Genomic DNA, 14,770 nt, shown 5'->3' on the forward strand with positions numbered 1-14,770 from the left:
AAACCTGTCCCACTATAACCAATTTTCCTTTTAAAGTCGATGTATAAGTTCTTCCTCACAGCTCCTAAAGACAGTTCAGTGATGGAGGGAGAACTTCTATTAAATCCTCAACAATATATAAGTAGGTTGAGATGCTGGAAGATTAGCCAATCAGTCTATGTACGGATATTCTCACGAGGCCAGAATACACGTATTTGAACCACAATCCCCTTTACAAAAGCAAACATCTTTCAGTGTCATTTTTGATTTCCGTGGATCAGCAGCTATGAGGGCAACAAGAACAGTTAAATATTTAAGAAGCCTCCACCAAATATGATTAGCCAAAAGCAGCTGAAATTTCAGCTGGGTTAACTGTACAAACGAGGGCAAACTGATGTAGTCCAGTACCTGCCCCATTATTTATGGACCTCTTTTTTTCCCCTTATACCAAAGGCAACAGAGCTGTAGATCTTATGTATGGACAGAAGTTATTTTAAATCTAGGACAACACACTGTAGGCATATAACACAAATAGCAGCAAAGTAACTTTCTGTCTGTTTGGGGGTTGGATTGTTTTCTTTTTTTTTTTTTTTTTTTTTTTTTGAAAGAAAGAAAGTGCTTCAGAGCTCTGGAAAAGTGAGCAGGATCAGAACTCCTCATGGACGTTACGTGCATAGTCCATAAGCTTGCTGCCTGTGAAGTATTCACTGTATTTCAGGATCTCCTCCAGCTCCAAGTGATGGTTTTGATTTTCATCTGCTACTGCTATCATTTGCTTCGCTTCATTTAGGGCATTGTATTCATTCATAGGATCCATATATTCCTAAAACAAGTAAGAAAATAATTTTTAACTACTAAGTACACATTTCCACACATCAGGATTATGAACCTTAGCTCTGTGTAACCTTCAGCAATTATGAGACCAATATAAGCCTTCACAAAGTGAACATAAGTCATGGAAAAAGGTGTCAGCGCATCTTTTTAACAGGCTTACATGCGTATCCTAGCTATTTTTCCATTCACTGCTTCCTTGGCTGTTCCAACATAAATCCAGATTTTCTCAGCTGATGCCAGTATCTACAATAAAAATATTTTTGACGTTTTGGTTGCAAACTAAACTGACTATCAAATCTAGTGGGTTTTGTGAAGAAATATCAATTCAAAATTAAAAAGTGGCACAATATCAATCTGTATAACCTCATTATTTTTGTTTCTGGAAATAATCTTTTTAGAACAGGTTCAATTTAGAACTTTCTTGTTCCATTTTAAACCACCAGGCAGACATTACGGAGGTCAGAAGTCTCAGAAACAAATCATTTTGCTTCTTCACCTAATTTGAAATAGATTAAAAGATTTCAAGCAGTGCACTTTAGATCACGATGTAGAAGACTCAAGATTATCTTCGATTTCTTCCCAGAAGACACGACACGTGTGTGCGTCTACGTGTGGATATGTACACAAAGACCTCACAAATAAAACGCCTATTTTTAAAAGAAAATTCTCAGTAAAAAAAGCTATTGTCTATGTCACAATATAACTGTTTATCCATACTACCGCTACCGTTAATACCCACATATTTGCATACTGAGAAAGGCAGGAATTTCAGCATTCATCCTGTCTCAGGGAGAAAGCCAACATTTTAGAGGCTCTCCTTTCACACCGCCTACGCTGCAGTTTGAATTCTGCTAGACAAAGTACATTCTTACACCCAGAAAGGAAAAAAAGCCAGAAATGAGCCATGAGCCTCTTCCATTGGCCACGAAACTGCCACAACTGTAGGGTGCAAAATATTTCACGTCATTTGGTACACTTGTGCAGGCAGAATTATTAGAAGAAAGCCTTACTCCTGCAAATCAAAGTCCAGAAAGGCCACAAAGTAGAATCCACACTAATCACTTGCGTTTTTAAAAAAGAAAAACACCATGAAAGACAAGAGATCTCTGCTATTTTCTAGGCTACTGGGGCCCCAGGGTTTGTTGGTTGTTGGGTTTTTTTAGTTTGTTTTATTTTTGATTTTGGTTTTGTTTTTTTTTTTAACTTAATATATAGGTTGCCAGTTACTCTTTTTGCAACTGAAAGTATGACTCGTTGTCCCGTTAACCAGCGCACCTAATGAAGTCTGTGACTTGCTTTCATGCACTCCACATCCATACAAGCGTCTACGTGTCAAAAAAACCCCAAAAGCATACCTATGAATAACAGTTATGCAAGGAAAACTCCCCCTCCTCTTTAACAAAAAGCTTAACACCACTATCCACAAGCAGTACAGAACAATACTATATTCCAAAGTTTTGTAAAGTAGATGCTTTACTATTGTAGTAACAATAGACATTGTACTATTAATTCAAATATTTTTGGTCTTCATATTCTCTAAAGCAGTTTCAATCCTGTATTTAAAAGCTAACTGTTGGTTTTAAAATCGCTAAAACTAACCATCTGAGGAAGACTCACCTCCAGCTCTTCCATTGTGACAATACCATCGTGGTTAGCATCGATGACCTCCTCAAATTCCTTCCTTCTGTCTTTTACCCAGTCATCATCAATATCTTGAGCTTGCTGGTTCTCTACGGTACCAACAGGTAATGAAATGAACTCTGACAGGGTAAGTTTCTTATCTCCGTCTTGATCTACAACAGAAGCACATAGTAACTGAGAAGTATTTGCTTAATGCCCATTAAAAATGAGAAATTCCTTTGTGTCAGAGATGTCATTGGTACAGTCCGCCTGGTTTCACCAGTCCACAATCCTGACTCTAGCAGAGAAGAACAGTTACCATTTATATTTTTGGTTAGCCAAAACCTAACTGTATTATGGTACATACGCAATGTTTTAGAAGGCTAAAAAACATACACTCATCAATATACTAAACAAAAAGAATTTTACTGGACCTGAAGGACATATCAGGTGGTAAGCTGGGCTTTTTTTTTTACTGCAACAGAAACTTTCTTATAGCTGTATCCAGTCTCCCTTTAACATTCAGGTAAATTAACCCTCATAAAAGACTGTACTGGAGTTGTTCTGTCTGTGCGTGTCACACACTCAAGTATCACTGGAAACTCTTCATATTTATTAAGCTAACAACTAGCAAAGTCATAGTAGTTGGGTTTTTTTTAATCCAGGTGTTGTAGCAGTTTTAAATATGCATCACTATTGACTCAATAGAAAAAAAAAACAACCATGTGTACCAATACTTATGAATTTTTTTAAAAAAAATATTATTTTCTTAGAAACCTCAACCATTTATTTCCACTTTCACGACTGTACGTCACAATTCTTACATGGTTGCTGTACTGGGGAAGTACAAAGCAATTAATGCCCTCCTCATGGAACATTCACATCAGTATGTTTTATAATATTTTACTATTCACCCAACCTTTTCTACTATTGCTACAATGACCCTACAATGCAGCAGCACTTCAGTGTGAAGTAGCGTCAGCTGGTCTTTTTTGTATGAAGTACTCAGAATATCTTTATACGTATAATATTGTGCTGTTCTTTAACAACCAGAGACTAAATTTAGTCTTGAGATGCAGACAGCTCCATAGATATGTCAGCACATGTACTAACAGTTTGTTTTTCTTACTCATCACACTGGAAGATTGTGTAGAACAGAGCAAACAAGATGTGCCAAGATTTCAGACTGACCCATGACAATGCAGTGACCTAACAACAACTACCAAATAAAAATGATTTGCAAGCAAACAACTCCCAAGAAACATGTTTTAAAATGGCATACCCAAATCTCGGATGATTTCTTTCACCATGAACTTCAGCATCCCCCTACTGTGCTCTGGATGAAGAAAGGACAAGAATTCTTCTTCGTTCAACAACAGATCAGGAGGTGGGTTGTCAGCTTGGTACCACCGATCCTTCAGGTTATCTAAAACTTCCTGTGCTAGAAATTTAACAAAAAGATTAAATAGAATGAACATGATAGCTTAAAAGTTCTTAAAATATACCTTCCTTCGCTAACTCAATCAATTGTTTTAACAAGGATGGCCTATGAATCAGCTACTTTACAGTTCAGCTCCCAGGGAAAGCAGGTCCTGAGGGGAAACAAGTGCAATTAGCATCATCTAGCTTGTGCTGAAACACTATGAGAGATCCTTTAACGAAACAACTGAAGTGAAATTAGGAGATAAAAATAAAGATTTTGCTACACTTATATCAAAACTTCAATGTATCAAGTGAAAAGTACTGTCGTACCGTACTGTTAGTCGGTTCTGGTAGGAGGTATGAATAATCCAACTTCATTTGGTACTTGTTTTTCTCCTTTCTTATTTTTAGATTTTTGAAGCCCACTACCAATAGAAACCTTTCACCTGCCTGAATACCAGTAGTATTTTAGCTACCTTTAGCTACCTTGTCTATTCTGTATCAGAAAGCATTCTGACTCCAAACCTAAACCCTGCATACGTTCTAGTTATCACTATAATTTAATAAAGGGAGATATTTTTGCTGCAAGCAGCAAACACGAGTTGAAGTACCCGCGTACGAGCAGATACATCAGCACCAAAATCACATTTCCACGTCTTTCATTTCGTCTTACAGCATGCAGACAAGCACTTTTTAAGTGAGTTTTTCCTAAACTCAACTGAGAACCATAATTTGTACATGAGTTTCCACTAAAACCATGCATCTGATTTGAAGAAAAAACCACCCTGCAACACACAAAGTGAATATCAGGTACACCTAGTGGTCCTGAACATAACCAAACAGAAAAAAAATACCTATATAGAGTATTCACTTTCTGGTGTAGGCATTTTCTAAATGACACACTGGAAAAAATACTGCCTGTAGCACGCCCTGCTATCTGCAAAATACACTAACAAACACAAACCTGAAGCATTTGCTTTTCACAAGTTTTAAAAACACTCTGAAAGACTACAGTGTTCAGATAAACATTTTTTTTTTTCATTTAATAAACTGTCTTAAATAAGTCCTGCATGCTTTTGCTTGTTAAGTTACAAGAGACAAAAAGCCAAAAACCCAACAGTCACATGTACAATTTTTGAACTGCTTGTTGCAATTAAGAGTTATGTTTTTTTGTGAAGAGTAAAGAAATCCTTCACAGTCTTAATATGAACCTTAGGGCAAGTTTGTAAACGGCAAATTCTAGTTTTATTAAGGACACAAGTAAACACAGACTAATCAAATCACTTGCTTACAGTTTTCCACTATAGCCAACCCCGCATGTTAGAAGTCACAAGTCAATCTCCCTTTCCTACCTTTCTTACTCAGTCTTCAATGAAACTCAACTGTCAATCATCAGCTGAAACTGTCATTATCTGCATAAGTTAAATAAAGTTGCATCACTAGTTTTGGATGGCATACAAACTGTAATGTGCTTCTGCGCAAGACTCAGAACATGCCTTCAGATCCACATATTCAGTTATTTTTTATTATACAGACTGAAAAAGAGTACTTTTACACTGCACTAGAGTATGAAAATAAGTTTTGCCTATCATCCTCAGGAAGCGGGTAGATAACTAATCTGATTTTCCCAAACAAGGCTTTTTACCTAGGTAGAAAAATGATTATGTACACACTTCCCTTATTCAGCAAATCTTATCTGATGAGCATTCCTGTAAACTGTAGTTAACCACACTGCCATAGAACACGCTGCACAGGTGTTTTCCCTGCCATAAAATTCAAAGGCCCATTTGCATTTTAGTTGCTTTTTGATAAATGGAAAATATAACATAACCCACTTTTAAATGACTAATTCCTGCAAGGAAAGGCTAAGGCTTTGTGTTTTACTTAACAGTAAATTTAAATACTTTCAGACGGGGGAGAGTAGGGAGATTACTCTGTTAAGTGTTGCTATGTCTATACCAAGCCAGATTCAAATGAAAGTTTCAAAAGTAATAAGGAAGAAATGATCAATCTCACTAACCTAAAGAGTCAATCCATCTCTACAGAGAGCTCAGATGAAACAATTGTTCGGCAACCTTCTGCTATTAACTCCTAGTATGCTCTGCAGTGCCTAAGCATGTACCTATTTAAACACAGCACTGTTTGGTAGCACATACACCCCTCAATTTTAGAACAGGAATCCGGTATAGCAGCTCCCCTTCATTTGGAGCAACAGGGGACCTGGTTCCCGCATTAACAATACAATGGTCCACAGACAACTCAGGTCTGACCAATTTTAGCAGACTGTTAAACATAAATAACTGAAAACTATTCAAACAGGCAGTAACAAATAAGCAACTGAGATTTTTCAGCATTAAATATTTACATCAAGAGTGTCGGGAAGGCAGATTTGGGTTGGAAAGAAATAATAGTATTTCTGTCTTATGACTTACACATTCTACGTTTGCATAGAAGCAGAAGAACAACTAAAACATTCATCTTACATTAAGAACAGTTTTGACATTCAGGATATAGGAAAGTAAAAGAAAAAACGATGCACACCAACCGTCTGCACTTACTTTCTTCGTCTATTTTCAACTCTTCATTGTTTTTTATCTTCTCTGCAATCTCTTTTTCATTAAAGCCCTTACTTGCCAAAAATTTAATTTTATATTCATCCCAGGACACATGGCCTGTAAGAAAGAGCCATATCTCAGACATGACATAGTATGCTTAAATAACTTTTGGTCTCATTACTTAAAACAGCATGTGCTAAAATCTTTTGGTTCAGCACCATAACCATCACACTAAGCTTTATGAATGGCAATATGAAAGCTATCACCTGATTCACTTTTCTGTTTCTTTAGACCAGATGGGCCTTGTGAAAATAACCCATTTATGTCACCATCCTCACCCCATCCCTAGCAAAGCCACTTGTTACAACTTCCTATGACTGCAAGTGAAATAACATAGCAGTCAACACAGAACTACAATGCTGACTGGAGCGCATCAGTTATTTGCTCCATTGTCTTATGTATGGATCAAAACTATTGTGATTACATGCAGTGCAAAAGAACTTGGATTTTGTCACAGCATATCTAAAGAGTAACCTGTAGGCTTGGCCACTAGCAACTGACTTAAGATGTCATCAGGAGATGAAGGAATCATTCATCTTACCATCGCCATCAGGGTCCACAGCTCGGAAGTGCATTTTATTCTCCTCCACAGCTTCCTGGAAATGTTCATCTGTCTTTTCCATGATCCAGCGCTGCATCTCTTTCGCACTTATCTTTTTATCATTATTTATATCCACCCTACGGATGAACAGCAAACAAGATTTACGTTTGGGGACTGAGGGATGTCTTGATACCTTGATCTCTGGATCTGGGATACCTTGATACCTGTTAACGCATTACAGCTGATAGTTTTTAATTCTTAACACATTTAAAAATTCTGCACGTACATTTGTTCCCCATTAGGTTTCTGAGTTATCAGGCTCACTTTGCTTTGTCAAAGGACATGCTTGTACTCAGTGCTATGGAGCTACTGAGCTACACAAACAAGCTTTTTCTACCTGCCTGAAATTATCAGTAAATGTCCAATCTGACAATCCACTGTTCTCCTTATTGCACTGCAAATACTGCTTTATTGTATTAAGACACACTGCCATACCATCGATTCTATTAATGCTTATTTCATTAAAAGTAAGTTAATATAAAATACAGTTGAAGAAAAAATACAAAAAACAATAACATGCCACTTTATGGGGCTTTTTAGCATATCATTAAGTATTTATTCAAAAAAGACATACCAATATTTAAAACTGAAAAGACATCACTAACACTCAGAAGGCAAGATTCTATTTAAAGCATACCAAAACCACTCTTGTTCAATTAAAAAAAAAAAAACAACAACAAAGAAAAACACAACAAAAAACCCCAGCTTGACTCTGGCTTTCTTATCTGTTTGTATCGCTGTCTTAACAGGACTGAAGTGTTATCACTGAAACTCAAGTTATTAAATATGTGATTTGCCTTTAAATGTCAACTAAATGTTAAAAGCTTAAGCCAAATAGCAACACTAGCACCTAATCTTCTACAACACTTAGCTGTATTATTAAGTGCAGTATTAGTGGGTTTAAACATCTTATCGCATCTTTCCACATAGATATGCACAGGCTCAGTATTAGGAACTTGTCAGTATCAACGGCAAGACCAGCAAAATGGTCCTGTTCCAGTCATGCCACCTTGCAAGTGAACAAATGTGGGTTTTGAGAAGGAATAACTACTATCAAAAATGAGAAGGGAAAACAAAGTATTTTCCCCCTCAACATTGAACATTCTAGTGTCCTTAGATCAAAGCTATCAAACTTACTGCTTCCTAGCTGTACTTTCCATCTAAATCACATGGTAACTAGGGAGAAAGGTAACAAACGTCCCATTTATTGCTCTTCTAGCTCATGAAAGTACACCTTTGTGCTGCTACCAGAGTTCACAAGAAGCCTCCAATGGCTCAGATTTTCATGAACCAGCAGGCATCCACTGTACAACGCGAGCTGAAATCCTTTCAGTGTCCATAACCAGCGCGTCTGCTTTTGAGAGGAATATTAAGTACTGTATGAAATATAAGATACGGTCCTGACACGAGGTTACCATCTAAGGCAATAAAAGCAAAAGACTGTCTGTGCTTCCTTAGATAAGTATCTCATTCAGAATGGACTACTGAAAACATTTCCACTAAATACAACAAGCTTAGATAATTACGTGTTGCTGAACAAGCTAATACTCACAAATAATGGAAACCTGGTTTTATAACACAGCAATGGGCAATCAGTTTTCTGAGGCCAGAACACTCAAAGAGATGTTAGTAAAGAGCGGTACATTCTAATACAGTCCTTTAAAATAATTGCCAAAGAACAAGTACTGGCAAGAAAGAATTTAAGTTCAAGAAAACAATATGAATCCAAGCAAGAATATCATCTCAGATTACAACTTTGCTCAAACCTTCCTTGGCAATCTGTGTATAGAAATCTTGTGACCATTTCTCAAACTTCCTGATATACTAGCTCCAAAAAAAAATTTAAAAAATCTTGATCGTTCTTGCTCTTTTCCTCCAAGAAGCATAGCTTTCTGATACAGTATGCTATCTCAAATTGGGAAAAACTTCGGTATATGATGTATATCCTGAATTGACAGCAAAGAAAGTTTTTGTAAAAGCAGGGACTACCACTAGCATAAATTTGAATTAAAAAAAACAGACTACTGAGAGCAACCACATTGTTGCTTATCTGTCTCATTCCAAAGAAAATTATAGATAAACCACAGCCCAGACAGCAGTTGATGCAACATGACAAATACCATTAGTATTAATACATTTCAGTAACAGGCGGCATCAGGCGTAACAGCTCTTTATAATGTCTAAATTCGAGATCAACACTTCACTGACTATTCAAACTATGTTTCATTACCTATTCACAGCCTAAATGTTAATACTACCTTTGAGTATGGAACAAGCAAATATGCTACTTTGTAGGATAACTGTAAATTTTTCCTTAATAAAAGCCTATAAGGGTTTCCTTAACCCCTGTAAGGGTTGCATTGAATACAGACGTCAAGGCTGGAAGAACAGGTTTTAAACACTTCAGCCCAGTTTCTCAACCACAAGCCATTAAAAATCAGATTTTTGTGGCCACCTGTCAAAAGGTCCACGTATGAAAGCATTATCAATAAACACTGGCCACTCAGGTTTTCAAATGCACATTTTCAGGTTCCTAAATGACAACCTCGCAATGCTGCCCGAGGTACTGGGGGGAGCGCGAAGACAGTGTTCTTACCTAAAGGACTACAGATAACGATATCCTCAAGCACCTGATGCATAACACACTAGAGCTAGTTTCTGTTTCATCCAAATAATAAAAAGCAGATTCAGAAAATAATTTTTAATAACAGAAACAAAAGCAAAGCTCTAGTTTACACAATAGGAGGTATACAAAATTTATTAGATGCATATTTAAAGGTACAGGTTAGGAAAAACGTAAGTCAGGGTGTACACACTACTTAAAACCTTCCAATGGCATACAGCATAAACAGTTTTTTACCTGAATAATACAAATCGGTAACCTAAACTGAAGATATCAAAACAGGAAAGCATAAGATGTCGCCTCTCCTCGTTTTCTATTCTACCTGCTACTGTCCAACATCAGCTGTCACTACTAGCATCTTCCTGCCATAAACAGAATGCATACCAGTAGAAATGAATACTGTGTTAGGCTACGAGACAAACCTGAAATTAAGAAAGGGAGCATGAATCTTGCCCTATGAGCGGTCTGAACACGAACAGTCACAGCTCTAAAGTCTAAGAGAGCACTGCCGGATTCAGAATGAGTTCTGATTTACAAAAGGATAAGTTCAGAACTTTTAAACACGGGGAAAAAAAAAAAAAAACAAATCGAAAAGCTTCGTGGTAGTAGTTAACAGAAGGTGTATTTAAACCTGTGACCTGATGAATGGCCATCAAGGTAAGGCACTCAGCGAACACAAAGATTTTAATCTTTAAATCACAACTAGGGCTTCCTCTAAGCAGATGAAAACATCAGCAAAATGCAAATGCTAGAAGGATACTCAACTGTCAAACTCACAGAGTTAACTCCACCACCACAAACACCCTGACAGAAAGCCACACACATCACATTCTTCTGTACTTGCATTTATCTGTTTTGTTCAGTACACGTAATTTCATTGAAAAGATAACTGACCCTTGGAAGCAAGGCTCCCCAAACTGAATTCTAGTACCCAATGCCACAGATTTAGCAAAATCAGCATCACCACATTAAAATTAATCCTCCACTTGATTGCTTTCAATATCCTTCCTCCTTCCCTCCCATCAACACCCACCTACACAAGCTAAACTACACCATACAGGAAAGAATTTTCTATAGATTCCGGGCTAATTTTAACTGTTTAAATAGAGACTACAGCAAATTTTTTCTGTCACTTACAAGAAGTACAACAAGAAAGGATATCAAGTAAGCCCCTCTCACACATTTTCTTGACCTGAGGATACCTGAACACTTACTCTCGGCACTGAAAGACAACTAAAAAGATGCACCCAGGATTTCCTGCAGCTTGCCCTAATTTGACAAGGAAAATTGGAAGTACACGATAACTTGTAAAAAACCCCTTCTATAGACAAGTTAGGTTTGTCTTCCCAGTAAAGAGTGACTTCTGAAACTGAAATACAGAAGTATGAAATACCACATGTTCTTTCAGTCACAGATAGCTTGCTTGCCTAGAAAAACATGGTTTGGGGAGCTTTACTTCCATGTTTCAACTTTATTTTCAGTAACCCTAATAGACAATAACGCATGCTTTGAATTGACTACTTGATATCATACTGGCATGCCATAGAATCTCACCTATCGTTAATTAAAAACACATTGCGTTTTCTTTATGTCTTCAAAGAAAATATTTCCAAAGCATCTGGAAGCCTGCGGCTTACTAGCTTTTCACAGAAGTTTATAGTATTTCTCTTTTCATCAGCCTTTAAAAGTATGTCTAGAAAGCAAGCACATTCCTCAGAATGCTTTTCTACATTTCTAATCCAATCATCTGACAGAATGCAATTTTAAGTATCTGAGTGAAGCTGATCTTGAATCCAATTGCTTTAAGCTTCCTAAGACAACCTCTTTCGTAACAAACAGGCAGAAATGAATGGAGGTTGCAATTTGTGAATGACAATTGACTAACCACCAGATGAACATTTCCAACAAAGACACAACAATAAAGAAAATGAAACCTTCTAAGCACCATCTTAATATTTGTATATAACCTACCAATGAAGTGAGTGGTCTGAATAGCAGACACAGTAATAAAGGATTCTACTCTAATGAAAAAGGCACTCTGGTTTGCCTATTTGCTTTAGCTGCCTTTACTCAGGAGAACACCAGAAAAAAAATATCCAATGTTATTACTGATTTTTTTCCTTGTTAATGACAAGTTCACAGAAAAAAAGCTTTGTTAAGCCTCCTCATTTTATCTCAAGTATACGCCCACCATCACACCACCATCAGCATTAAGAGCACCAATGTAATTTAAGGTGCTCGAATAAAATTAATCCTCCACTGCAAAAATGCAAATAAAGCCAATTCTGCCACCTACTGTCTAAAAGTATGCACTGATTTTGATTTCCATTTCTGTTATGCTTACTGACATCTTAAGCGGTTATTAGCTGACACAAACCTTATCTAGCACAAGAAGTGCTTTATAAAAGGGAAAAACACTCCTGAGAATGCCTAGAATGTTAGTACCTTAATAACATGAACATAGTTCTTACAGTATGATGCTTTCCCCCTCATCAACACAATTTTTAAATATTACAGAAAAATTTGCTAATTTTACTCTGAAGATCAGAGAAAGAGGATGCACTTGGCAATAACTTACTTTGAAAAGATGACCATGAGCTTCTTCCTATTTTTTCTGGGTTCTGAATCTTCCTCAAACTCTTCCATCTCTTTTCCTAGAAAAACTTCTTGATGAAATTCTTTGTTCAGATGTCCATCCATCTCCATTTTGACCCCATTCAAGTGATCTGGGGGCAAGATCTCATTTTCATCTTTACTGTCAGCTGGCTTTTCTTTGAGGGCAGAATTATTTGCAGGCCTTGCATAAACATCCATTAGAAGAAATACAAACAGAAGGAACAAATACAGAGATCCCAAACTGCAGAGAAAGGCCTGCCTTGACATCATTTTTTCCTTTTTATTCAAAGTATTGGCCGATTAAATTACTGTGAATGGATTAAATGTTCTAAAAAGAAAAAAAAAAGGAAAAAACACAAGCAAATTAAACTCTAGAATATTATGTCACTAATAAAACATCTCACAAAATTCAGAAGAACTTACACACACACACACGAGTATTTGCTGTGAAAGAATAAAAAAGCCTGTTAAATAATAAATACATGACAACAAATTAAACCGTGTCAGTTTTCAATCTGCACAATTGTAACTTCTGTCAGAGGACTCTGGAAGATAACATGTTTTAATTGCTTAGTTCTGCTCTGAAAACCCTTTTCAGGGGTTATGGCATGAGCTGATGACAACTGAAACCCAAACATTTACTGTGAAGCCAGTCCAGTGCCTGGAACACTTACTGTCCCAACGTGCAGCCCAAACTCCGCTGTGGCAATGTCCCTCACATAGCACCGCACTTCCCAGCAAGCTGCAGAAACAACCCTGACAGCACAACAGTTTTGTGGAATCACAGAACGGTTAAAGTTGGAAGGGACCTTAAAGACCATCCAGTGCCACCCCCCCGCCCTGGGCAGGGACACCTCCCACCAGCCCAGGTTGCTCCAAGCCCCGTCCAACCTGGCCTTGAACCCCTCCAGGGATGGGGCAGCCACAGCTTCTCTGGGCAACCTGGGCCAGGGGCTCATGACCCTCACAGTAAACAATTTCTTCCAGTTTACCAGATATCTCAACAGACCATCTCTTTAGAAAAGATGAAAGATATAAAGGTCTTTTGCGGAAAAGATGACTGAGGGAAATACAATTACAAATGCCACCACATAAAGCGGAGCTGGAAACACACAGGAAACAGCTGGCAGGAAAAGCAACCCTGGGGCGGACCTGTCATCACCTGCTTGAAAATCAAGTTCATAGGACAGGGGAAAGGACCGCAGACCAACAGACAGAGCACTGAGGTGCACAAAATCCACAGTCTTGCGAGCCAGCACAGCAGAGCCTTGGGCTGGGAGTACGTGTGGCAGGACTCATAGACCGAGCAGCAACAGCTAACTCCCCACCGGAGAGGGGGAGCCCAGCTGGGGCTGCCCAGCCCGACTCGAATCATAAAATGTTTTAGGTTTGGAAAGGACCTTAAAGATCATCTAGTCCCAACCCCCTGCCCTGGGCAGGGACACCTCCCACCAGCCCAGGTTGCTCCAAGCCCCGTCCAACCTGGCCTTGAACCCCTCCAGGGTTGGGGCAGCCACAGCTTCTCTGGGCAACCCGCTCCAGAGCCTCACTACCCTCTTAATGAAAAATTTCTTCCTGATATCTAATCTAAATCTACCCTATTCCAGTTTGAAGCCATTACCCCCCTCCCTATCAATACACGCCCTTGTAAAAAGCCCCTCTCCAGCTTTCCTGCAGGTGCCCTAAAGGGGCTGTGGCGGTCTCGACCCCGCTCCAGGAATGGCCACACACACTCACCGACAGCTCCGGCTGCCCCTTCTTCCCTGCAGCCTCGCAGAACCGTGATAGGTGGCGGGGAGGCCCACCTCGTCCCCCCTGCCCCTCGCTCCCCGCGCGCTCCCCTCACAGAAGGAGGGCCCCGGGCCCACTCCCGCCCCAGCGGCACCGGCGGAGGGAGGAACTTCGTCACGACGCGCCGGCGTGCGTAAGGGACGGGGAACGGCCATCTTGGAGAAGGGCAGCAGCGCGCCCTCTTTCGCTTACGGCAGCCATTTTCCTCTCACAGCGGGGCGGCCGCAGCTGGCGGTGCCGAGGGGCGGTGAAGGGGGAAGACAAAACTCATAAAAATCTGAATGTACTTGCCGACGTTCTCTTCCTTACCTCAATTTATAATAAAGCAGCTTTCCTCCAAGAGCGAAGGAACCTTTTTAATTCCCTGGCAGGTCTCTTTTCCTGGCTATACGTGAGTCTATGGCCCTGTGCTTATCCATCTGTTTTGCTCGGCGGTCCTTAAAATGCGTGACGCCGCCAGCAACCCGTATGAAATCAGAAGAGCAGGTAGCTAGCTAACACACGAGTGCTTCCACCAGACTACGTGCTCCCAACGAGGCGGCTCCACAGCGCCCATCCCCGCTGGAAGCTCAGCCCGCCGCGGCCCTCACCCGGAACCAAAATGGCAGCGCCTCGGCCTCGCTTGCCCGGCTGCAAGATGGCTGCCGCGAGGCACGGCGGTGCGCCGTC

At 39.4% G+C, this 14,770-nt stretch overlaps 1 protein-coding gene across 2 annotated transcripts; it reads right to left on the bottom strand.

Annotated features, from left to right (window-relative positions):
- Positions 1–536: 536 nt before the first annotated feature.
- On the bottom strand, positions 537–14,648 carry SDF4 (stromal cell derived factor 4). Of its 2 annotated transcripts, none has more exons than XM_054222771.1 (7): positions 14,411–14,648; positions 12,273–12,638; positions 7,012–7,148; positions 6,414–6,527; positions 3,716–3,874; positions 2,431–2,606; positions 537–802 (listed from the first exon to the last, which is right to left on the bottom strand). In XM_054222771.1, the coding sequence occupies exons 2-7, from the start codon at positions 12,578–12,580 to the stop codon at positions 626–628; spliced, it is 1,071 nt and encodes a 356-aa protein (XP_054078746.1). In that variant the 5' UTR covers positions 12,581–12,638; positions 14,411–14,648; the 3' UTR covers positions 537–625. The 2 variants fall into 2 exon arrangements, with proteins under 2 accessions (XP_054078746.1, XP_054078747.1); XM_054222772.1 differs by lacking the exon at positions 14,411–14,648 and adding an exon at positions 14,048–14,200.
- Between the last annotated feature and the right edge of the window lie 122 nt (positions 14,649–14,770).

The sequence above is a fragment of the Rissa tridactyla genome, chromosome 16 (assembly GCF_028500815.1).
Source record: "Rissa tridactyla isolate bRisTri1 chromosome 16, bRisTri1.patW.cur.20221130, whole genome shotgun sequence".
NCBI lineage: Eukaryota > Metazoa > Chordata > Aves > Charadriiformes > Laridae > Rissa > Rissa tridactyla.

Coding starts and splice junctions, on each gene's coding strand:
- SDF4 (XM_054222771.1), bottom strand. CDS start 12,580: ATGATGTCAAGGCAGGCCTTTCTCTGCAGTTTGGGATCTCTGTATTTG. Junction 7,149..12,272: donor CTCATGGTCATCTTTTCAAA/GTAAGTTATTGC, acceptor GTTCATCCGTAG/GGTGGATATAAATAATGATA. Junction 6,528..7,011: donor TGTGGACCCTGATGGCGATG/GTAAGATGAATG, acceptor TCTTTCTTACAG/GCCATGTGTCCTGGGATGAA.